At 44.1% G+C, this 26,690-nt stretch overlaps 1 protein-coding gene across 3 annotated transcripts; it reads left to right on the plus strand.

Annotated features, from left to right (window-relative positions):
* The first annotated feature begins 1,624 nt into the window (after window positions 1–1,624).
* LOC124144819 (FAD-dependent oxidoreductase domain-containing protein 1-like) lies at window positions 1,625–26,364 on the plus strand. Of its 3 annotated transcripts, none has more exons than XM_048389152.1 (10): window positions 1,625–1,763; window positions 10,199–10,495; window positions 13,207–13,336; window positions 14,181–14,280; window positions 15,415–15,509; window positions 18,603–18,778; window positions 19,764–19,909; window positions 23,716–23,851; window positions 25,273–25,377; window positions 25,496–26,364. In XM_048389152.1, exons 2-10 carry the CDS (start codon window positions 10,217–10,219, stop codon window positions 25,748–25,750), a joined length of 1,422 nt encoding a protein of 473 aa, XP_048245109.1. In that variant the 5' UTR covers window positions 1,625–1,763; window positions 10,199–10,216; the 3' UTR covers window positions 25,751–26,364. The 3 variants fall into 3 exon arrangements, with proteins under 3 accessions (XP_048245109.1, XP_048245108.1, XP_048245110.1); XM_048389151.1 differs by lacking the exon at window positions 1,625–1,763 and adding an exon at window positions 8,996–9,135; XM_048389153.1 differs by lacking the exon at window positions 1,625–1,763 and adding an exon at window positions 8,996–9,135 and having other exon boundaries at window positions 10,199–10,487; window positions 13,205–13,336.
* Window positions 26,365–26,690: the final 326 nt, after the last annotated feature.

Here is a 26,690-nt window from a genome sequence, read left to right on the forward strand (position 1 = left end):
GGGTGTGAGGAGGAAGAGGGAGCGGAGGGGTGTGAGGAGAAGGAGGAGGGAGTGGAGGGGTGTTAGGAGGAGGAAGAGGGAGCGGAGGGGTGTGAGGAGGAAGAGGAGGGAGTGGAGGGGTGTTAGGAGGAGGAGGGGGGAGCGGAGGGGTTAGAGGAGGAGGAGGAGGGGTGTGAGGGGGGAGTGGTGGGGTGTTAGTAGGAAGAGGGGGAGTGGAGGGGTGTGAGGAGGAAGAGGGAGCGGAGGGGTGTGAGGAGAAGGAGGAGGGAGCGGAGGGGTGTGAGGAGAAGGAGGAGGGAGTGGAGGGGTGATAGGAGGAAGAGGAGGGAGTGGAGGGGTGTTAGGAGGAGGAGGGGGGAGTGGTGGGGTGTTAGTAGGAAGAGGGGGAGTGGAGGGGTGTGAGGAGGAAGAGGGAGCGGAGGGGTGTGAGGAGAAGGAGGAGGGAGTGGAGGGGTGTTAGGAGGAGGAAGAGGGAGCGGAGGGGTGTGAGGAGGAAGAGGAGGGAGTGGAGGGGTGTTAGGAGGAGGAGGGGGGAGCGGAGGGGTTAGAGGAGGAGGAGGAGGGGTGTGAGGAGGGAGTGGAGGGGTGTTAGGAGGAAGAGGGAGCGGAGGGGTGTTAGGAGGAGGAGGAGGGAGTGGAGGGGTGATAGGAGGGAGTGGAGGGGTGATAGGAGGGAGTGGAGGGGTGTTAGGAGGAGGTGGAGGGGTGATAGGAGGAAGTGGAGGGGTGTGAGGAGGAGGAGGGGGAGCGGAGGGGTTAGAGGAGGAGGGGTGTGAGGAGGGAGTGGAGGGGTGTTAGGAGGAGAAGGGGGAGGTGGAGGGGTGTTTGTAGGAGGAGGGGGGAGCGGGGGGTGTGAGGAGGAAGAGGAGGGGGAAGAGGAAGAGGAGGGATGTGAGGGGGAGGAGGAAGAGGAGGGGTGTTAGGAGGAGGAGGGGGGGAGTGAGGAGGGAGTGGAGGGGTGTTAGGAGGAGGAGGGGGGAGCGGAGGGGTTAGAGGAGGAGGAGGAGGGGTGTGAGGAGGAGGATGAGAATGGTTGTTAGGAGTGGAGGGGTGTGAGGAGGAGGAGGGGTGTTAGGAGGAGGAGCGGAGGGGTGTGAGGAGGATGAGGGGGGAGTGGAGGGATGTGAGGAGGGGGAAGAGGGAGTGGAGGGGTGTTAGGGGGAGGAGGAGGGGTGTTAGGAGGAAGTGGAGGGGTGTTAGGAGGAGGAGAGGGGGAGCGGAGGAGGAGGAGGGGGGAGTGGAGGGGTGTGTGGAGGGATGTGAGGAGGGGGAAGAGGGAGTGGAGGGGTGTTAGGGGGAGGAGGAGGGGTGTTAGGAGGGAGTGGAGGGGTGTTAGGAGGAGGAGGGGGGAGCGGAGGAGGGGTAAGAGGGAGTGGAGGGGTGTGAGGAGGGAGTGGAGGGGTGTTAGGAGGAGGAGGGGTGTTAATAGGATTATTCCTTTCGTATTCAAAATGTTTTCTATAAATACACCCCCCCCCCCCCCCCCCCCCCCCCCCCCCCTGGCTGGCTACGGCACTGACCTACTCCTAACAAAGTCTTTGGGATCGCGACAACACATACATGTACAGACATAACGTAAGGGAAATGACGACACCTGCCTATGTATTGACACACCCCTTCTTGATTTTACCCCCTGCAATAAATAAGCACAGCTTCCTTGACCCCGTTTTTTGCCAGAACAATAACCATGCGTGGTCACGTGTGGCACGTTCAGCTGTCAACGTGTGATCCGTCAGCAGTGAAGAGACGACATGCGCCATAAGGTAAGTGTCCACAGGGAGGGTCTCTGGTCAGTGTTGATTTATCAATGCATGACCTCGACCTATTGCTCTGCAGCTTTTAGTTTGCTAGTCAAGTATGATCATTCCGTATTTTGGAATATGTTTTCCTATGTCAAATAGATCCCAGCATATATTCAAACCTCGATACCTGATATTCTCATCACAAAACGGGTCGCCCTGTCGATGTGTCTAGGTTTGTCAGCAACATGCCCGTGCTCGTGAGTTTCACCAAGTAGGTAAAAGTTTAAGACCTGCATCACTTCGAGCTTTGCACCCATATCAAGCGGACACGCCGTGATATAACAAATACTTTTCATAGAGGCGTTAAACTAAACCCAATCACTTACTCAACTCTTATTTTAGGGGGCTAAAGTACACTGTATATTAGAAACATGGTCCTCTTATCGTTAAGGTCGCCATTAGAACTAACTCGTAGCGTTATAGGCCTAAACCAAGGGATAAGTACAAAGAAATTAGCGAGACTCAAAAACAGATTATTCTACAAATCCAAAGAAACCTAACTTGCTATCATAAATTGTCTGCCCTCAGCTTCAACGTTAAAACCTTGTTTTTTATCAAGAATGATCACACATGGTGAGATCGATTATTGACATAAATAGTTGTAAAGTCATGGTCAGAGAATAGCTCGGGATCATTTACAGCCAGTGACATCTCCCCCAGAGTGATTTGACCGAAATGAAAGTTAATTGTGTAAATCCAGCACAGCAATTATTGACTAAATACAAGAAACTCTCAGGCAAAGTTTGTCCAGCTGCAGTGTATTCTCGCTAGTCCGGACCCTGTCAGGTCGGATGAAAAGTCTTCATGTTATTCCTACTTTGGAGGGACACAAGTGGCCGTGTTGTCTATGGCCCATCAGTTGGCTGTGCTGGACCGCCTCCGTGGTCTAGTGGTAGTGCGTTTGCTCGGAAAGCGGAGGGTCGGGGGTTCGATCCCCGGCCGCCTCATATTTGGTTGAAAGATGGTACTTGTTGTTACCCCGCCTGGCGCTCGGCATTTAAGGGGCACTGATCTAAAGCAATCCCCCGGGACTGGTTGTTGCCTTTGTAAAATGATGGAAATATTTAGACATTTTATAAATTGCCTGAGTGAATCGCATTTTACACATTGGCTGTAACATATACACGCTTACAAAGGAAAAGACTTGTGAAAACAACGTATATCGCGCATCGAAGAGCTTCCCGACCAAGACGAAGAGGAACAAGAATTATTCTGTTCAATGCTACGGAAAAAGAATGAAAACAAAATGCAAATATCATAATTACAACCTACCAAAGTAATATTATACATTTAGGCAGCTACCTTGTTCGGGGATTGTATCCCTGAATATCCCCATAAAGGAACAAGATCCCATACATCTGCAGCTGTAAAAAGAAACTTATTCCATGTCACGTGTCTCTGTAACAATCTAATATTTTAAAATATATAAATCGTTTCGGGATATTATAACCCGTGTTCGTTTCTCAACTGATCACTTGGTTTGTTTCAGTTGTTTCACATAGGTGTCAAGTCTCAAAGGTCAGCTGAGAAAGCCCACGTGACAACTATTTTCAGTATGTCAACGGTTCTTTAAAACAATCCATTGAGTTAGATAACAATGAGCAATCAATCAACGTATAATCGGTTAAACCTTTGAACAAAGTATGTTGTTTTTACACCGGCACTTCGCGCCACGGTATGATTGTATTCCGTCTGCTTTAGTAAACCTACACATGTTATCTGCTCTGTACGGTTAGGTCTACTAATGCCTACAGTGACTAATGCCTACAAAAGTTGTTGTTTTAGTGTACACACTGTTTCACGCACCCCAGCACTCAAGTGGTCTACTCCACTTAGTGTTCACTAATGCCTACACTGTAAACACAGACTAATTAATGCCTTAGAAATGTTACTGGGATTGTGAAAATATTTGACCTTTGTATAAATTTATTTTCTTAGATGGTATTGTACTTTGATAACCGGAGCAGGAAATATGGATTTTCTGTAAAATGAGAGTAGAAGAATAATGTTTTAAAGTAATTGATGATAAACTCTTAGAAGGAAATTTTCCAGTATAAAATATAGTTATCGAAGATTGGCATGTACTTACCCCAATATCCCAAAGAATAACAAACTATATAAATGAAAACCAAATTAAAAATCTTAAACAAAACTGCAAACAATCAAATATCTTCACCCCTAAACTTATAATAAATAAACAAACCGACCCAAACATAGCTAAAACCACCACACTAGCATACATACACGAAAATTGGCCAAATTGGTGTCACATTTACACGGACGGATCTTCAGATCCGACCTCTAAACACACAGGTTTCGGAGTCCATACCCCACAACCAACTAAAACCACACAATCCTTCCGACTCCCAAACAACCAATCAATATTCACGGCAGAATTAATGGGTATGGCCTCAGCCCTTCATAATCAAAAATCAAAAAAAAAAAAAAAATCCTAATACTTACCGACTCCCTAAGTGGACTGCAAGCCCTCCAAAACAAAAATACAAAAAAACGACCTAAATTATTAAATCAAATACTTAAAAGCTCCAACGACCTAACTAAGGCTGGCAAACAAATAACATTCTTATGGATCCCCGCCCACGTAGGAATATAAGGTAATGAAAACGCCGATAAAGCAGCTAAACTATCCCTCAAAATCCCAGAAATAAGCTTAAACTTACCCATCTCAAAATCAGAAATTAAAAGTGTAAACAAGCAAAAAATCACAGAAAATGGCATAACCTATATCTAAACTCAAATAGCCAAATCAAAAAAGTACTTACGAAACCACTAACCAAACCAAAAATTCTCCATCCATCAAAAAAAATCGACAGACTAATCACTAAACTCCAAACAGGACACACCAACCTAAATAACCACCTAATAAGAATAAAAAAACACACTGCAAACAACTAGAAACTCCTGAACACACACTCATCCACTGCACACACCTAACACATCGAACCGCATTACAAACCACCCTCAATCTAAACAAGGCTCTCACTCTAGAAGCAATACTAAACCCACAAAATAAACTAGAAAACTTCAAGGCCTTAGGCGTATTCTTAATCAAAACGGAACTAATAAAACGCATCTAAAAACAAAATAATCCACCAAATCAAAATCACATAAACAAACAAACAGCCACCATACCCAGCTCCCTTAGTTCTTCTCCCCAACCCAATCGGCATCTATTCCAAATCTCAAAATTCCCAACTTCTATATAAGCAACCCCTAAAGCCCCCTCTTGGGTTGCACACACCACTTTGTCATTTGTCACTGTAGGCAATAGTACACTAAAATGGGCCAGTTCAACTCTGCAGAGAGACAGCAGGGTGTCACATGTAAAACAACTGAAGCATATAAATGTTTGTTTTAGACTGTAGGCATTTGTCACTGTCGGCATTAGTGGACTCCGCCCTCTGTACACTATGTATAGTTATGCTGGTGGAATGTCATATGATGTTTTTAAGAAGTTGTATAAATCGCTGGTTTGCTTTATGGTGCCAGTATATGGGACTCACATAGTGTTAAAGAAGTTGAGGTTGTGCAAAATAAGGCTGCCAGGATGTTTCTTGGTTTAAATAAATATGCATGCTCCTATTCTTGCAAGTAGAGGGTATATGGGCTGGTGCTCAGTTTTGGTTACTCAGAAAATGCAATGTTTCAGAAATCTTTTCAGAATTAAATCTATGCAGCAAGAGCGCCCGTCTAATATTATTCATCGATGGTCTGGGTGTTTTACCACATCTTGGGATAGTAAAATAATGAACCTTTTGAACCAGTATAATTGTACTCACTTACTGGATATCAGACGGGGTGTGAAACGCTGTGTTAGGTATATTAATAACGTTTTATTTCAAGATGACGCAGTTAATTGGCACACTTCGCTTTTGAATGATACGGGTAATGTGAATGGAAATAAGTTACGTACCTACAGAAAATATAAGTGTACACCTTCTGTTGATTTCTATGTTAAAAATATTTTTATTTTAGCCAAGTTTAGCTGTGGAATTTTACCTTTGTTTGTTGAGAGAGGCAGATATTCCAAGCCTGCTATACCACTATCGGAGAGGTTATGTAAATATTGCAATTGTGATTTGGTGGAAGATGAATGATCATTTTTGACTAAAATGCAGTTTTTATGAAGATTTACGCCATGATATATATTGTGCAGCTGAAGAAAACAACCGAAATGTTAATGTGATATGCGAAGAAGATAAATTTATTCACTTAATGAATTCAAACGTTTTACAAAAATTGCCTGCCGCAACGCTTTTTAAAATGTTTAAGAGACGGCAGTCGTCGCCATGATTATTAAATTACCTCTCTCTCTACCTATCCTTTCTTTTTCTTTCGTTGTTGAATCGAGGAGTTGTTTCCTGTGATTCTTCTGATTTCGTAGCTAAATTTCCCATCTCTCACATTATATATATTATGTATAGATTTTGTTGATATTGTATTAAGTGTCTCATTAGCCAATGTCTGGCTGGAAGCACTCCATACACCTTTTGTCTTATGTGCATCGGTTTTATATTGTACATGTTGTGCGTGTGACACTTTTGTCTTATGTGCATCGGTTTTATATTGTACATGTTGTGCGTGTGACACTTTTGTCTTATGTGCATCGGTTATATATTGTCCATGTTGTGCGTGTGACACTTTAATAAACATTTTACTACTACATGTAAACACTTACTTTTGACAAATCCATCGTGCAAGATAACAGTGATTAATCAATCAACGTAATCTCTGTTGATCCTTTGATGGCTAGGAATGATGCGTTGATTTACAAAAAGTAAATCAACTGATCATTCATCTCTTGCTGGGCTGCCAGGTGCACATTACATAACACACATTTCACCTCACTTCAAACCTGGGTTTAGATTGAATAATTATCCCAGACACAAGAAATGCCAAATGGGAACCCTTATCAGGTAGTCTGAGTGGTGTTAACACTAACTATTCCTGTAATAAATCCATTAACTGAGCATCAAGTGAATTACGACAAATACACAAGCGTTGGGTTTTACCAGAAAACATGGATGACAACAAGGGAGTAGTAATTGTATCATCAACGCAATCCGAAATCCGAAAATGCTTTCACTGCAGGGATACTTTTTTTATTCTTAAACTATAACCATCAGGGGTATTTCCATACAACGACATCCGATGAGCTTCCGCCGTTCTTTTTGTCTGTTTGTTTAGGCTGAAGAAATTAATTAACATGTGCCCTTTGTCGAAATCTTCATAGATCAGGGTTAAACCAATCTGTGTTAGGAAAATGCGTAAAACAAATATTGCCTCCAAGTTTATTTAGCCGTCCTTGCAGACGGTAGCCCCGTTTCTCGCGTGCTCAGTTGCGTTAGGGAGCAAATCGACTCAGCTAGTGAGCCTTAGCGGGAGTGTCAGACAGCCAAGAAGAAGCCAGAGATTAGTACCCCTTTAAGGGGAGTCCGTATACTGTGTCTGACTGGGGTGTCCATGTTAAACTGCGGCATGGTATCTCAGTGGGCTAGCAAGCACTATAAAATCGGCATCAGTCCGGACTAGTACAAGATCCCCTAGCCCACCGCAACTAAACCAACACACACACACACACACACACACACACACACACACACGCACGCACGCACGCACGCACGCACGCACGCAAGCACGCACGCACGCACACACACACACATTAAACCCCAATTCACCTCACCCCGCCGCGCTGTGTTGCCTCCCTTGGGTGAGCCAGAAACGCTTGATCATTGGTTCGAATCCAGGTTCGCTTTTCTAGGTTTGTCAGCGCCATACCCGTGCTCGTGGGTTCACCGAAGTGGTAAATGTATACATGACCTGCATCACTTCGGACTAACCTCCCACATCAAGCCGACACGACGTGAATTAACTGAAATACTGCTCAAATGGACGTTATCCCTAACTCACTCACTTATTACCAAATTGTAGGGGCGGTGGGGTAGCCTAGTGGTTAAAGCGTAAAATTGCTGGAATATAGCTAAAAGCGGCGTAAAACCTCACTCACTCACTCACTCACTCACTCACTCACTCAACTGATCTTACATTTCCTCTACGAAATATTGGTTTACTGACTTGGTGCTTATGAAGCCGCCTCATCTGTTTCATATTTAGATTAGAGAATTCATTGAAATTAAGAGTGACAAGACTATTCCCAAGACTATGACAAAAGGGAAGACTTCAACTTTTCAGTTGTTATCTTTCCTTGTATGTCGAACACTGCTCCAGCAGCTCCAGCCTTTGGTGTCTGTCTTTCACATCTATTGAGGTATAACCGAGCATGCTCTTTCTACGGAGAATTCAAAACTTGTTTCAACAGGGTTACAATAAACATTCAAGGCTTCATAGGCTAACATCTAATCTCTGAAATGAACATATTTTACAGATAAAACAGTTGTTAAATAATAATTATGAAATATAAAAAAAAAGGAGCCCAGGGACTCTTCATTTTCAGATACTGCAGTGATCTAGACTTGCCAAATATGATAGACTTGCATGGGCTGTATTGGCTATATTTGTATCAGGGTCTGTATGACAGATTATAAAGGCTTCAATAAATCTTTCAAAATGTTGTATGGTTGACATGTCTTTCAAAATGTTGTATGGTTGACATGTGGAGGATCAGAGTGCATATATCTGTATATGGTCTCTGGGGGAATATTTCCGAAATTTGGAAATGACAAAAATTAGGCTCGATGTAAATCCTTATTTTGACTTGTAACAACTGTTCCCGTACTTTTTCAGGTGAAAAGTTGACGTGACATTTTCAGGTGACAATTTAATTGCATTGTGATGGGTGCCACCGGTGGGGCCAGATGCGCTCACCTTTTCGCGAATGGTATCATATAACTAATTGATAGTTATTCATATACACATATGATGTGGTTAGAGCCTAACAGTGGACTTTGCTTTTAGCTGAGATTTCTTATGATTAAGGAAATTTACGTTTATATATAAATATATAATGTGAGGCTTTGGGTCCTTCCAGATTAAATGATCATGTATAACAATAGCCCAAATCGGATTCAAGTAATGCGTAAATTCATATCACCGGGCCCCTGGTCGGATTTAGCTCAACAACATTCAACGCTCTTTTACCAGTACCTCAAACATCACAAGCAAATGTAAGATAACGGTGCTTTACATTTTTATCGGCTAACAAATGCGCTTTCTCTGTATAGAGTTATCTACCTTTGATTTGGCACATGGGGTTTTCTTCGAAGCCAAAGGGGATATGATATTTTAGAAAACTATTCCAGAAAGTGATGAAAAAAATATGACAAGACATCAAACATTTAACAGTTCGAGGAAGGTGAATATCTGATATCCGCGAAAAGAGGCCAGGCCTCGAGCTGAAGCCGATGCCTCACCAGCTTCTCACACGACTCGATGGGAAAGTTCGACACACTACGATAACAAGATCATTTCTAATTGCTTTAAATTTGTACCAATATAATTTACCGTGAATATCTATAGCTTGGAACGTTATACACTAAACATAGACGCGCCTATCGTTGTTCGATGTGTATATCAGTGTTCACTCGAGCAATTGTGACTGCTAAATAAATGCCATTTTGTTTGTCTAAGAAATCATAAACAAACCACTTTTTCCATAAAACGCTAAATGAAATTCATATAACCTATAGCAAAAGTGGCAGATTAAAAGCTTAATTTATAAAACAAACATCATACGAATATCCATTCGAAAAGATCTGAACACTTCATGTATAAATTATATCAATAGTTTATGAATGTGAGAAAATGTTATGACCCCAAAATGAGAGTAATTACTTTTGTGATAAGCATGATAAGTTTATTCTCAAATGTGAAACTGTATCATTTAAAAAAAATTGAAATATAAACTGATTTAACATGATGATCCTGGCAGGATTGAGCCATGATGACAGAGCTTCTTTTGTCCGTTTTAAGTCATATGTTAGCATGTTGAGAAAGCCATCCTGTTTTCAATCATATGGTGTCAGGGATATCTTTCAGTTTACAAATGGTTGTCAGCAGATGAAACTATAGATTTACACTACTGGTACTCCTGACAGCTAAGGGACAGTTTCAAAGTGCTAGGGATTTCTACTGATATTATTGAAACCTTAGACTAACATCTAGTCTCTGAAATGAACATATTGTACAGAAAATAACAGTTATCTTAATAAAAATATAATAAAAGGGAGCGCAGTGACTCTCTTCATTTTCAGATACTGCAGTAATCTAGACTTGCCAAATATTATAGACTTGCATGGGCTGTATTAGATATATATTTGTATCAGGGTCTGTAAGACAGACTATTGAAACCTTAGCCATTAGGAATTTTGTTTGGGACTCTAGGGGTAGTTTCTCACATTGTTTGTTTTATGTTGTAGACATAGCGGAGGTCCAAGATGTTGCGTCAAGGTCTGCGTAACTGCATCCGACAGTTCTGTTCCAATGGGTCAGAGAAAACACCCCCAGCTGGGTCGTTCCGGTCGCCCTGGAAGATCTTGAAGGAAGAGTTCCAGGCTGTGCAGCAGGGTCAGCCCCTCCCCACTGAGCTGCCTGTCCCCCGCGAGGTGGACATCCTGGTGGTGGGAGGGGGGCTGATCGGATCAGCTGTCGCCTACTGGGTCAAACAGAGGCATCCCAAGGGAGTCAGCCTCATGGTGTTGGAGAAAGATATGAGCGTAGAAATTATATTTGTTTGACTTTTTCACCTTCTCACCCTGGCCTGTCGAGTGAGGACAGAGCTCCAGATAAGCCGTGAATTTGTGGAAAATATGCAAACTAAATCACCATTATCCAATTAACTTTGAGCTGCTTGCATACAAATACGCATGAAGAAATTCAGCAACCCAATAGTATAATATATTAACAGTGTGTGATTACCCATAGCTTTTTCAGCTTGCGTACACGTCTTTACCTAAAAAAACCATTTCTGACTGAATGCAGGCATCATGATTAGATGAACTCTACTGCTTCAGACCCATGAAGATCCGGGTTAGAATAGGTCTTCAGCAACCCATGCTTACCGTAAAAGGCGACTATGCTTGTCGTTAGAGGCGACTAACGGGATCGGGTGGTCAGGCTCACTGACTTGGTTGATGCATGTCATCGATCCCAATTGCGTGGATTGATGCTCATGATATTAATTACTGGATTGTCTGGTCTGCCGTCATATAACTGGAATATTGCTGAGTGCGGCGTTAAACAACAAACCAACCTACCTACCTACTGCTTCAATAATGTACAGTTGTGTGACATCTTCTTATTGTAACTCAGCCATGTATCACTGTTATTGGCTTATATAGATAGCTATGAAATAAATCCCAAAGAACAAAGCATGGTTGTTTTCATGATAAAACATTGTTCTATCATGACGCCATTTGTGGAGATTCGGACAAGTGCTCGCAACTTGATGACGCCGTATATTTGGATGACGTTATTTTTGAGAGGGAAATGTAAAGTGGGCTGTTCCCCATAGATGTAGCTGGGCAATGCAGATAAACGCTATGGCCAAACATTCACTTCCAAAAGTGGGAGACATATGATATTCAGTGTTGGGAGAAAAAGTACAGATAATCGACTGGGAAAGACCCCTGTTCATGAAATGTACTTGTCCGACATTGCCATGGTTGGATTCTATTCAGGGAGTCATCATTAATTAAATACGGGTAATTATTTTGTAAAGCGTGTACTGTTAACTAACATCCTTAAAGAGGCTGAACGTAATATTGATATCTCATATAAGAAATAAACGACTGCGCCCCTCATGGTTTATTCTCCCTGCAGTGTTTTGTTGTACGATAAACAGCTCCTACTCGTCATTTAATTCTTAAATTTGTCATGCGTCTCACTCTGGGTTCACACAAACGGATGCTGATCTGTTAAACAGCATAGAAGTAGAATTGTTTTAAAAAAAAGTCTACTCATCGGTTACAAAACCCAATAGACTGGACCCACGAGAGTAAACATATACTGAACACTCAAAGAAAACTATCAATTCCGAATGTGGATAAGATGTGAGTATACTCAGCGGCTCAAAACATTATCTGGAGCCCTGGAAGACATTGCATAGCCAACTAACCCCAACTCCCACACTAACCTAGGGCTGGCATTGGTGGATGTTTAAAGAGGTAGGCTGAAACTATTCACACTGCAATATCAACTATTCGTACATATATTCTAGGCCATGGTATGGTACCCTGTATGCTTCATTTTATATCAGGTCTGGTGAAGATTCCAGGTTAGAATTAGTCTTCAGCTACCCATGCTTGTTGTGAGAGGTGACTAACAGGATCAGGTGGTCAGGCTCGCTAACTTAGTTGATGCATTCATCGTATCCCAATTGCGTAGATCATTGCTCATGATGTCAATCACTGGATTGTCTGGTCCAGATTCGATCATTTACAGACCGCCCCCATGTAGCTGGAATATTGCTAAGTGCAGCGTTAAACAACAAACAAACAAACACTTTGTATCAGTACATATTATTTCACAGTTGCTTTAATCATCAGCATATTATATGTTTTCAAACATGAATGATGAACATGTTTTTTGGCTTCATCTTATGATCAGGGATGTGAATTTTCCACTGAATTTCGTTACATGATGGGTCACTTTTGTGATACATGCCATTACATATACACAAATCATATAGTCCCCTAGACCCCTGGCTAACTTTCAGTGTGTTTGGACAAAAAAATAAAACTTTCTCATCTATGAAGTCATTCTTCTACATATAATTGTCATCTGAACAAAATGTCTAAATGTTCATTTGGCATAAAAAGAAGAATCTGGAAATCATGTCGGCTTCAGGTGAATACTCAGCATCAAGGGTCAGTGGCAGCCCTTTACTAAAACACACATCCCTTTCACAATCCTTGCCTCCCCATCCTTCCACTCCCTCACTCACTCCAACCCACTCCCATATATAGCTTTGTATTTGGCTGCAATTGTTTGATTGTGTGATTTACACATTTTTATTGCTAACAGATTAACATGGAAATAAGCATGATAGAAACAAATTTGAATTATTTACATAGTTTTTCATTTATGTTTTGATTAACAGGATTAAAATACTACATTTTTAATGTAACTCCAGTCTTATATTGATAAAATAAAGATTGTTTTTTGACAAAATACAGGAAATACTCTGTATTCTGGGAACAGTACATATATTAATATATTTTTTAATGTTATTCACAACATAATTATATATGTTTTACATGCACTTGCAAATGTAGACATTAATATTAGGTTGCTTTTTTAAATAGTAGGTTGCACTTGTGCATGTGTTGTATAACTAAATCGAGCTTTGTTACATATCCACTCCAACTTCGCCTGACTTGTTAGTGAGTGGCAGAGCACATTCACCTGTGCTTGTGGTTTATTACAGTACACCCGGGCATCGAGCACCCTGTCAGCAGGTGGTCTCAGACATCAGTTCTCAATGTCCGAGAATGTGGAGCTGTCTATGTTCTGCACCGATTTCCTCCAGAACATCAAGGAACATCTCAGTGTTCTTGGTGAGCATCAACACGGTTACGTCACAGCTCGAGATTAGCTTTTGTTTATTTGGGTACTTAACCCATGGGTTTGATTTGTATTGGGTGTCAACAACTTTTAGTTTGTATTCAACTCTTTTACCCACATGTTTCTTTACATTTTGGTATTTTAGCTTCAAAACCTGTTTCATAACAAACCCTGAACATTACCGATTGTATACACATATAACTGTACCGAATGTAACTGTCAGTAAATGAAATCACTGCTCTGATACGTAGGATTGTCATGCTGCCGCCAGGGGGGTTTGCCTTTTCAGGTTTTATAAATATAAATAAAGAAGGACCCAATAAGAGTATCTACTTACATGGCCTCGCTTGCATAAAGCGATCTTGGCGCCAAGAATATCGTAACTCTCATACATTAACATGTTTAACGTAGACGTAAAATAGTCTTTTTCTATGATTTCTAAGTTCAAGTAAAACTGCACCCTTTCCTGTCATCCAGTTTCTATTACGATCCTACTGGTTGAATGTTTGTGAGCATTCCTCTGGACTATTTCCACTGTTTATATGTTAACTGGTTGAATGTTTGTGAGTCTGTTTATATGTTAACTGGTTGAATGTTTGTGAGTCTGTTTATATGTTAATTGGTTAAATGTTTGTGAGTATGTGTCTGGACAATTTCCACTGTTTATATGGTAATTGGTTGAATGTTTGTGAGTCTGTTTATATCTAAACTGGTTGAATGTTTGTGAGTATGTGTCTGGACTATCCTCTGTTTATATGTTAACTGGTTGAATGTTTGAGTATTTATCCAGACTATGTGCTCTCTCTCTCTCTGTATGTGTTCTACATGTTCTTGCAGACCAGGACCCTCCCAGTGTCCCCTTCAACCATCAAGGCTATCTGTTCCTGGTCCCTCCTGACAAGGTGGAACAGTGTCTCAAAAACCATGCTTTACAGACGTAAGTGTTGCCAAACAGATCCCAGCCATGTGTGTGGAAGCAGCGAGTTGGTTAGGCCTGAAGAAAAGTATGCATTGTGCCAACCCTAACTATTTTCAGCGGTACTTGCTGTTCATGACAACATAGAGTGCATGTGAACATATATACCACACACTGCGAACTAGACCTGTGAAGATTCCGGGGTAGAATAGGTCTTCAGCAACCCATACTTGCCGTAAAAGGCGACTATGCTTGTTGTAAAAGGCGACTAACGGGATCGGATGGTCAGGCTCGCTGACTTGGTTGATACATGTCATGCGAACTGAAGTTTCCAACATGGCTGTGCACAGTGTGTAAAGTAGTATCAAAATATTGCTGGCTAGTCTGCCAAGCTAGCCTTAAAAAGTTACAAGCCAGTTTCAAATTTCATAAGCCATGGACTATGTTTAAAGAAATTTCTTTTCTCAAGCTGTTTTTTACCATGTCAGGGTTGCCATGTTGATACTTAGTGTGGCCTGTGTTCAGTGAGCCGTGCACCCCATGGGGATTGTGGGTGGGTTGTCATCAACCTATGCTGGTCATTTGAGGCGACTTAATGGATCGGGTGGTCAGGTTCGGTGTGACTTGGTTGACAGCTTGTCATCGTACCCGATGGCTTGGACTGTTGCTCACAACATCAACCACTGGAAATAGGTCCAGACTGACTGTCATGGAGGTGGAATATTACCTAGTGCAGCATCAAAGAACAAACACACAATGAGTTGTGTCAGGGTGGTCGTCAGAGTCCGAAATAACTGCCTGCCCGCCTGCCCGTGGCTGGTAACTTTTCAGTCGGGCTGCATGAAATTTTCCTCCACCTGCCCGACTGTCTGGCAGATAATTGTAGGACAACTTACATGTTTAGTTTGATCATAACTCCTCGTAGATTCTATAGTGAATGTTTTGCATTATATCAACTGAATCAAGATGTGATTCGTCTCTTATTTGTCGTGATTTTTCAATATTAATAATATCTGAATGCGGGCAGGTAACTTTGAAGATGGACAGGCAACATTTATGGGTTGCCTGCCTGACTGTCTGTCTTGTTGGGTTTTCAAGTTATTTCAAACACAGGTGGTTGTGGGTATTTATACGTTGTTTCCACTCTGTTTTCAGGGAGCTGGGGGCCAAGATTGACCTGTTAACCCGTGATAGGCTGAAGGAAAAGTTCCCCTGGCTGAACCTCGACGGAGTTGAACTCGGAACTTACGGTCAGTGAGTGAGCAATGATTCTTGGGGACACGAGGATTTGTAATCAGCCATGGCTGAGAGATGATCGCCAGAGTTGTCTCCCTTCCAAGCACAATTCGTTTTCACAATATTTTTTCTCCCTTGCCCAAATATAGACACTATAAATATTTCTTCATGAAAGTTTTTATGTACATCAGGCAAGTGCTGAACTGGTGCCTTTTGTTAACCAGGAATTTTTTTAATTTTTACTTTTTACATTTCAAGGCAACACATCAGACTTAGGTCCACATGAGGGTAGGAATCTTTTCCGTGCTGTAGAATATTTCTTCATAAATGTAGACATGCCCATCATAGTGCTAAACTGGTACCTTTTGCTGTTCAGGATTTTGCATTTCTAAGGCAGTAACAATTAAAGAAATGATGGCTTCATTTTGCAGACCATAACTCAAACAATTCAATATATCTTGATGAATCTTCATAAGCACAAGAGATATTGTATCTAAGGGGATTCTTGGTTGGAATGACTTTCTGACAACCTATGCTTGTTTTTTTTGAGCTGACAATGGATCTGGTTGTTGATCTGTGACTTGGCTGATTGTACCCTGATAGAGTGACATTGCTCCCAGTGTGATGTGGGGGCCGCGATTCGCTGTGCAGAGTTGCGTCCCTTAGACACGCCAGAAACCTATGATCGTGGGTTCGAATCCCGGTTTGCCCCGATTATGTTTCTAGGTTTGTCAGCACCATTCCGTGCTTGTGGGTTTCACTGAAGTGGTAAACGTCTGAGACCTGCATCACTTCGGGCTTTCCTCCCACATTAAGCTGACAAGCCGTGATATAACTTTAATAATGTTAAATGCGGTGTTAAACCCAACTCACTCACTCACACCCAGTGTGATGTTTTTAACAAGCAAAGAAACAGAGAACCTTACAACACTTCAGGAATTGTTTAATTTTGTACCATTTTGTTATGGAATTATATTCAGAATTTTGAAATTTTTATAAGTCACAATCAATCAAATGACAGTTTCTGTCTTTTTGAAAAGTTTGCAAACATTTAGCTGAGACACTGCAATGGAAAACACTCTATAGTCGGTCATGATACAAGGGAGATAACTTTCATTTCAAAACTTCTTGTCAGTTAGGAATTATAGAATGTTGGTTCAGGTAATGTGTTGTTTTCTATTCTGATGGCACTGAGTGGTGTCATGGTATTACATGCTCCCGCATATAATGTATGATCACCATATGAGAGGTGAGTTGAGTTGAAATGGGGATTAACGTTGTGTTCAAGATTACTGCACTTATGTAGCCACATGCATGCATGTGCGTGTGCTTGTATGTGAGACTGGTTGCACTAGTCCAGACTAATGCCGATTTTATAGTGCTAGCTCACTGAGATACCATGCCGCAGTTTAACATGAATACCCCACTCAGACACAGTATACTGACTCCGAGCCGACCAGTCCTTGTTTTGGCCCCTTAATGCTGAGCACCAACCAGGGTAACAAGTCACAATCAATCAAATGACAGTTTCTGTCTTTTTGAAAAGTTTGCAAACATTTAGCTGAGACACTGCAATGGAAAACACTCTATAGTCGGTCATGATACAAGGGAGATAACTTTCATTTCAAAACTTCTTGTCAGTTAGGAATTATAGAATGTTGGTTCAGGTAATGTGTTGTTTTCTATTCTGATGGCACTGAGTGGTGTCATGGTATTACATGCTCCCGCGTATAATGTATGATCACCATATGAGAGGTGAGTTGAGTTGAAATGGGGATTAACGTTGTGTTCAAGATTACTGCACTTATGTAGCCACATGCATGCCGCAGTTTAACATGAATACCCCACTCAGACACAGTATACTGACTCCGAGCCGACCAGTCCTTGTTTTGGCCCCTTAATGCTGAGCACCAACCAGGGTAACAAGTCACAATCAATCAAATGACAGTTTCTGTCTTTTTGAAAAGTTTGCAAACATTATAAGCACCAACCAGGGTAACAACAAGTACCATCTTTTAACGTCTTTTGCTATGACACGTCCAGAGATTGAACCCTCCACCATTCGCTCTCCGGGCAGATGCTCTTCCACTAGACGAGGGAGGCGGTCGATCACCAATGTACAGGAAGTGCCTACCTTTCTGTTGACTGTCATGAGTGAGTGAGTGAGTGAGTGAGTGAGTGAGTGAGTTGGGTTGTACCCCACTTTCAGCAAAAGTCTGGCAATATCACAGCAGGGGACATGTGGAATGGGCTGCATACATTGAACCCAGATTATCATGGAGTGAGTGAATATGGTTTTTTACGCTGCTTTTAGAAATATTCCAGCAATGTCACAGCATAAGACACCAGAAATGGGCTTCACACATTGTACCCAGATTGTCATAGAAGGCAACTATGTTGGATCAGATGTTCAGACTCAGTGACTTGGTTGATAGCATGTCATGTTCACCTTGATGACTCATGATATCAACCACTGGTTTGCTTGGACTCAATTATTTACAGACTGTGTTGAAACTACAACGTCTTGTTTCCAAAACCCAGTGGGGATTCTGGTTGAGATTATAGGTCCCCAGTAACCCATGCTTGTCGTAAGAGACGACTAAATGGACTGAGTGGTTACGCTCGTGACTTGGTTGATGCATGTCATCGTGTCCCAATTGTGTAGATCGATGCTCATGAAGTCAATCACTGGATTATATGGTCCAGACTTGATTATTTAGAGAACACAGTCATTTAGCGGGAATATTGCGGCGTTGAACAACAAACAAATTCCCTTGTTAGAGTGGTCCCTGGTTGTAAGAGGAGACTTAATGGGTCATGATGGCTCATGATTTCAATCACTGGAATGTCTGCCCCAGTCTTGATTATTTTAAAGCCTCCATTGTATAACCTTGAATACTGCTTGGTGACGTTAAGCCCTTCCAGGCCGTGTGTGGTTGATATCTAAGTCCTGCATCACTTTGGGCTTCCGTCCTCCATCAAGCTGATACACCGTGATATAACTGGGATACAAAGTGTCGTACTCACTCACTCACTCACTCACTCACTCACTCACTCACTCACTCACTCACTCACTCACTCACTCACTGTCAGGCTATGTGTTGCAGGTTTGGAGGGAGAAGGATGGTTTGACCCCTACTGTCTGCTCCAGGCCTTCAGGCAGAAGAACCAGAGTCTCGGGGTCCGCTACGTGACCGGGGAGCTCACAGAGTTCGACTTCCGGGAAGAGAGAAGTATGATGGGGTCCGAGTCCAACACGCACAAAATACTCGACTCTGCTGTTGTAAGTTATTTAAATTTGAATAATGAGTTGTTCAATGAAGTGACGATAGATCCACAGATATTTCCAGGGGTCATCTTAGTTTAGATTTGGTCCAGTCTGCAATAACATTTTAGAATCTTACATCTGAGTGGTCCTCCACAGATGCTGAATCTACATTAGACCATGCTTTTGGTGATAACAGCATCACAGCAAATTTATGTATGGGGTTTTCAAAAGCATGTTCAGTGACTGACTTTAAGGCAATATGAAATACTGATTTAATCCAATAAACATGTGTTGCAGGATCGAAATTATGTATAGATGTATGTATGTTAATATTTACCAAGGCGACTGATTATGCTTGTCGTAAGAGGCGACTAACGGGATCAGGTGGTCAGACTCGCTGACTTGGTTGATGCATGTCATAGTATCCTAATTGGATCGATGCTCGTGATGTCAATCGCAGGATTGTCTAGTCCAGACTCGATTATTTACAGACCGCCATCATACAGCTGGAATATTGCTGAGTGTGCCGTTAAACAACAAACAAACCAAATCTAATATTGACCAAAGGGGGCACAGGTGGCCCTGTCGTCTAAGGTGCCGTCGTCTAAGGAGTTGCGTCCTTTGGGCACACAAGATTGTGGGTTAGAATCCAGGTTTGCCCTGATTATGTTTCTAGGTTTGTCAGCACCATACTCGTGCTTATGGGATCTACCAAAGTTAAGCTGACACGCCGTGATATAACTGGAATACTGTTAATAGTTGCGTTAAACCCAACTCTCTCTTTGTGACATCATTTTACTGAATGCAGCACTCAACCACATTGATAAATATCTCTACATGTTAATACAACCGTACACATTTGTTCTTCAAATGTAACGTTAAGCCCTGGGGCACCTGTATTTTGTATGTTGTACTTCCTTTCTAGCATACAGAAAAACACGACCCCACCCTACTCTTGTTTTGTTGGCCAGTCCAGTGAGATAAATATTTAACTTTTCAGATCAAAGGCAAGGATGGAAAGACTTATGAGACAAGGTTTGCAGTTGTCATCAACTGTGCTGGAGCCTGGGCAGGCGATGTTGCTAGGAAGGCAATGATTGGTCTTGGCCCTGGAGACCTTGCAACACCACTTCCTGTTGAACCCCGGTAGGTGCTGGTCCTGGAGACCTTGTAACACCACTTCCTGTTGAACCCCAGTAGGTGCTGGTCCTGGAGACCTTGTAACACCACTTCTTGTTGAACCCCACTCGGTGCTGGTCCTTGAGACCTTGTAACACCACTTCCTGTTGAACCCCAGTAGGTGCTGGTCCTGGAGACCTTGTAACACCACTTCCTGTTGAACCCCAGACGGTGCTGGTCCTGGAGACCTTGTAACACCACTTCCTGTTGAACCCCAGTCGGTGCTGGTCCTGTGACCTTGTAACACCACTTCCTGATGAACCCCAGTAGGTGCTGGTCCTGTGACCTTGTAACACCACTTCCTGTTGAACCCCAGACGGTGCTGGTCCTGGTGACCTTGTAACACCACTTCCTGTTGAACCCCAGTCGGTTCTGGTCCTGGAGACCTTGTAACACCACTTCCTGTTGAACCCCAGTCAGTGCTGGTCCTGGAGACCTTGTAACACCACTTCCTGTTGAACCCCAGTCGGTGCTGGTCCTGTGACCTTGTAACACCACTTCATGTTGAACCCCATTTGGTGCTGGTCCTGGAGACCTTGTAACACCACTTCATGTTGAACCCCGGTAGGTGTCCTGGTGACCTTGCAACACCGCTTCCTGTTGAACCCCGGTAGGTGTCCTGGTGACCTTGCAACACCACTTCCCGTTGAACCCCAGTCTGTGCTGGTCCTGTGACCTTGTAACACCACTTCCTGTTGAACACCATTTGGTGCTGGTCCTGGAGACCTTGAAGCACCTCTTCATGTTGAACCCCAGTAGGTGCTGGTCCTGTGACCTTGTAACACCACTTCCTGTTGAACCCCAGTAGGTGCTGGTCCTGGAGACCTTGTAACACCACTTCCTGTTGAACCCCAGTCGGTGCTGGTCCTGTGACCTTGTATACCACTTCCTGTTGAACCCCAGTAGGTGCTGGTCCTGGAGACCTTGTAACACCACTTCCTGTTGAACCCCAGTCGGTGCTGGCCCTGTGACCTTGTAACACCACTTCCTGTTGAACCCCATTTGGTGCTGGTCCTGGAGACCTTGTAACACCACTTCATGTTGAACCCCGGTAGGTGTCCTGGTGACCTTGCAACACCACTTCCTGTTGAACCCCGGTAGGTGTCCTGGTGACCTTGCAACACCACTTCCCGTTGAACCCCAGTCTGTGCTGGTCCTGTGACCTTGTAACACCACTTCCTGTTGAACCCCATTTGGTGCCGGTCCTGTGACCTTGTAACACCACTTCCTGTTGAACCCCATTTGGTGCTGGTCCTGGAGACCTTGAAGCACCTCTTCATGTTGAACCCCAGTAGGTGCTGGTCCTGTGACCTTGTAACACCACTTCCTGTTGAACCCCATTTGGTGCTGGTCCTGGAGACCTTGTAACACCACTTCCTGTTGAACCCCGGTAGGTGTCCTGGTGACCTTGCAACACCACTTCCTGTTGAACCCCAGTCGGTGCTGGTCCTGGAGACCTTGTAACACCACTTCCTGTTGAACCCCAGTAGGTGCTGGTCCTGGAGACCTTGTAACACCACTTCCTGTTGAACCCCAGTCGGTGCTGGTCCTGTGACCTTGTAACACCACTTCCTGTTGAACCCCAGTAGGTGCTGGTCCTGGAGACCTTGTAACACCACTTCATGTTGAACCCCAGTCGGTTCTGGTCCTGGAGACCTTGTAACACCACTTCCTGTTGAACCCCAGTCAGTGCTGGTCCTGGAGACCTTGTAACACCACTTCCTGTTGAACCCCAGTAGGTGCTTGACCTCGTCACCTTGCAACACCACTTCCTGTTGAACCCCAGTCAGTGCTGGTCCTGTGACCTTGTAACACCACTTCCTGTTGAACCCCATTTGGTGCTGGTCCTGGAGACCTTGTAACACCACTTCATGTTGAACCCCGGTAGGTGTCCTGGTGACCTTGCAACACCACTTCCTGTTGAACCCCGGTAGGTGTCCTGGTGACCTTGCAACACCACTTCCCGTTGAACCCCAGTCTGTGCTGGTCCTGTGACCTTGTAACACCACTTCCTGTTGAACCCCATTTGGTGCCGGTCCTGTGACCTTGTAACACCACTTCCCGTTGAACCCCAGTCTGTGCTGGTCCTGTGACCTTGTAACACCACTTCCTGTTGAACCCCATTTGGTGCTGGTCCTGTGACCTTGTAACACCACTTCCTGTTGAACCCCATTTGGTGCCGGTCCTGTGACCTTGTAACACCACTTCCCGTTGAACCCCAGTCTGTGCTGGTCCTGTGACCTTGTAACACCACTTCCTGTTGAACCCCATTTGGTGCCGGTCCTGTGACCTTGTAACACCACTTCCTGTTGAACCCCATTTGGTGCTGGTCCTGGAGACCTTGAAGCACCTCTTCATGTTGAACCCCAGTAGGTGCTGGTCCTGTGACCTTGTAACACCACTTCCTGTTGAACCCCTTTTGGTGCTGGTCCTGGAGACCTTGTAACACCACTTCCTGTTGAACCCCGGTAGGTGTCCTGGTGACCTTGCAACACCACTTCCTGTTGAACCCCGGTCGGTGCTGGTCCTGGAGACCTTGTAACACCACTTCCTGTTGAACCCCAGTAGGTGCTGGTCCTGGAGACCTTGTAACACCACTTCCTGTTGAACCCCAGTCGGTGCTGGTCCTGTGACCTTGTAACACCACTTCCTGTTGAACCCCAGTAGGTGCTGGTCCTGGAGACCTTGTAACACCACTTCATGTTGAACCCCAGTTGGTGCTGGTCCTGGAGACCTTGTAACACCACTTCATGTTGAACCCCAGTAGGTGCTGGTCCTGGAGACCTTGTAACACCACTTCATGTTGAACCCCAGTAGGTGCTGGTCCTGGAGACCTTGTAACACCACTTCATGTTGAACCCCAGTAGGTGCTGGTCCTGGTGACCTTGTAACACCACTTCCTGTTGAACCCCAGTAGGTGCTGGTCCTGGAGACTGGTCACAGTTGTTTGATGATGCACCAGACTGTCAACATAACAAAGTTCTAATGAATGTATCTCCTAAAAACTCTCAGTTCAGTATTTATCAATCCAAACAAAAAAAACATGTTTGTCCAAATTCTGTACACCGCCTACTTGTCTCAAACGCGTTTGGTTCAACTTATCCTTGATTACCAGTAATGCAGCCCAGGATTGCTCGTTTACCTGGAATCAAAAGCCAATCACATTTACTCTTCTGAATGAGTGTTCTGCATAGATCTACATTCAAAACTGTGTCCTTGTATAGGCAAGCCCTTGATAAATGTATCAAATCAGAAGTCTTTTTTGATGAATTTTATGTGGGGAAAAAAGGTTTTCCTGAATTGTATACAAGGGGATGGAAATCTTCCGCTACCAGGTTTTGTACTGAAGGAGGAACACAAAGGTTAATACTGGCGCCTTTTTTAATCTTGAAAGAACAGAGCAGAGATTGGATGACCTTTTACCGTTATTTGGACTGGACTTAAAATGAAGCTATCTTCAAGCTATGGTAGCATTTGGGTCCAGGGTATCTGCCATGCTTCTCGTTAGCGGCAACTAACAGGATCAGGTGGTCAGACTTGGTGACTTGGCTGATGCATGTCGTTGTATCCCAATTGCGTGGATCGATGCTCACGATGTCAATCACTGTACTGTCTGGTACAGACTTGATTATTTACAGACCGCCGTCATAAAGCTGCACTATTGATGAGTGTGGCATTAATCAACAAGGAAACAAACAAATCATATTAGAATGGAGATTCAATACACTGGATAATCAAGGATGGCTTTTACATTGATCATGCTTTTGTTGTAGGAAGCGCTACATCTATGCCATCCATTGTCCAGATGGGCCTGGAGTGGCATCACCAATGACCATTGACTCCAGCTTAACCTACTACAGACAAGATGGTTACGGGGGCCATTATATCTGTGGCTGCTCCCCAACAGAGGTCAGTACTCCAGGGAGGCAGGGTGAGGGACGGGTGTGGCAGAGTCATGGATGGTGGATAGATTGGGGGTGGGTGAGGCAGGGTGGTGGATAGATTGGGGGTGGGTGAGGCAGGGTGGTGGATAGATTGGGGGTGGGTGAGGCAAGGTGGTGGATAGATTTGGGGTGGGTGAGGTTGGGTGGTGGATAGATTGGGACGTGGGTGAGGCAGGGTGGTAGATAGATTCGGGGTGGATGAGGCAGGGTGATGGATAGATTGGGGGTTGGTGAGGCAGGGTGGTGAATAGATTGGGGGTGGATGAGGCAGGGTGGGGAACGGGTGTGGCAGAGTCATGGATGGTGAATAAATTGGGGGTGGGTGAGGCAGGGTTGTAGATAGATTGGGGGTTGGGGAGGCAGGGTGATGGATAGATTGGGGGTGGATGAGGCAGGGTGGGGAACGGGTGTGGCAGAGTCATGGATGGTGGATAGATTGGGGGTGGATGAGGCAGGATGGTAGATATATTGGGGGTTGGTGAGGCAGGGTGGTGAATAGATTGGGGGTGGGTGAGGCAGGGTGATAGATAGATTGGGGGTGGGTGAGGCAGGGTGGTAGATAGATTGGGGGTGGGTGAGGCAGGGTGGTGGATAGATTGGGGGTGGATGAGGCAGGGTGGTAGATAGATTGGGGGTGGATGAGGCAGGGTGATGGATAGATTGGGGGTTGGTGAGGCAGGGTGGTGAATAGATTGGGGGTGGATGAGGCAGGGTGGGGAACGGGTTTGGCAGAGTCATGGATGGTGAATAGATTGGGGGTGGATGAGGCAGGGTGGTGGAAAGATTGGGGGTGGGCGAGGCAGGGTGGTGGATAGATTGCTGGTGGGTGAGGCAGGGTGGTGAATGGGTTGGGATGGGTGATGTAAGGTGGTGGATAGATTGGGGGTGGGTGAGGCAGGTGGTGGATAGATTGGGGGTGGGTGAGGCAAGGTGGTGGATAGATTGGGTTAGGGTGAGGCAGGGTGGTGGATAGATTGGGGGTGGGTGAGGCAGGGTGGTGGATAGATTGGGGGTGGGTGAGGCAGGGTGGTGGGTAGAATCAGGAGGGATGGGTGGCTCCAGGGTGGAGGATAGATTGGGTTAGGGTGAGGCAGGGTGGTGGATAGATTGGGGGTGGGTGAGGCAGGGTGGTGGATAGATTGGGTTAGGGTGAGGCAGGGTGGTGGATAGATTGGGGGTTGGTGAGGCAGGGTGGTGGATAGATTGGGTTAGGGTGAAGCAGGTTGGTGGATAGATTGGGGGTGGGTGAGGCAGGGTGGTGGATAGATTGGGGGTGGGTGAGGCAGGGTGGTGGGTAGAATCAGGAGGGATGGGTGGAGGATGGGTGGTAGACACCACACCCACCCATGTGATACAGGTTAACAAGTCTGTGCTTCTACATTCCAGGAGAACGAGCCATGCACAGACGATCTCGAGGTCAACTATGACTACTTCCACGACAATGTGTGGCCATCACTGGCAAGCAGGGTGCCCAAGTTTGAATGTCTCAAGGTAAGGCACCCAGATAAGTCTGGCTAGGAAGCAGCTATCACTAATTATTCATATTTCTACTTCATTAATGAATTATATCATCATTTTAGTGAACATTCATGTCCTCTTTTTGTTTCAGTTAAAAAGTGCCTGGGCAGGTTTCTATGACTACAACACATTCGACCAGAATTTGATTATAGGAAATCACCCGTATCATCGCAACATGATCTTCGCCAATGGTCTCAGTGGTCACGGCGTGCAGCACGCTACCGGCGTCGGCCGTGCTGTCATGGAACTCATTATCGATAACGATTTCAAAACTATTGACTTGAGTAGATTAGGCTTTGAGAGACTGATATATAAGACGCCTGTATTTGAACAATGTATCGTGTAACATTGGGAACTTGGGAACAAGAATGTTTTAATAGGTGTGGGTGGTCATATAAATGTTACCCATTTACTCCAATCTTTGTAAATGTTCTTGTAAATGAGTGATTGAGGACATTTTAATCTAGATAAGGTCACTAATTGGAAAGTTGATTAATTCAGCTTTTTTATTTGTGAAAATGAAATACTGAACAGGTTTGGACGTGACTTGTCACTTGTCATAATAAGATGACAGGCTGCGATATAGCTGAAAACAAAAATGTTTAAGGCAGCATTAAACTAAAGTCATAAACTAAGGTTTGAGGACACGTTCAAGTATTATTACCTTGCTGTCCTTGCCGACATGTCCTTGAACATCCAGTAGATGTACTCAGTAGTTCTGTGTGTGTCTGTAGTCAGTGCTAGATTACAGCTGTTGATTAAGCAAAGAATTGACTGTAACTAACCTGTCTCTAGTCCCAGAGTCAATAATTCATGGTAATGTTCAGATGCAAGTAACAATGTCAGGGCATTGTTGATATTTTTTTGTCTTGGAGTGTGTTTGATCTGAGTATTGCTTGTAGCGTGTGTTCATAATGATATGTACAAAACTTTGTTTGAAATAAACGGAAAATTTTTTTATTTGGTTCTGTGTAAAGTGATGGCAGTTATCTCTCAGTACAATAGCTAGAGATCTCCGTGGAGAGTGAATGGTGTTATGCACCGCATTCAGCAATGATCCAGGTGTCTCTAGTAGCCTGTAAGTCATTGAGTCTCAGGCTAACCAGTGGTTGATAGCATGAGCAGTCATCCAGCTGTCTCTGTCCTGTAAGTCATTGAGTCACAGGCTACCCAGTGATTGATAGCATGAGCAGTGATCCAGCTGTCTCTAGTGGCCTGTCAGTCATTGAATCTCAGGCTAACCAGTGATTGATAGCATGAGCAGTGATTCAGCTAGCCTGTCAGTC

The sequence above is a fragment of the Haliotis rufescens genome, unplaced genomic scaffold (assembly GCF_023055435.1).
Source record: "Haliotis rufescens isolate VD_foot unplaced genomic scaffold, xgHalRufe1.0.p SCAF_8, whole genome shotgun sequence".
Lineage (NCBI taxonomy): Eukaryota > Metazoa > Mollusca > Gastropoda > Lepetellida > Haliotidae > Haliotis > Haliotis rufescens.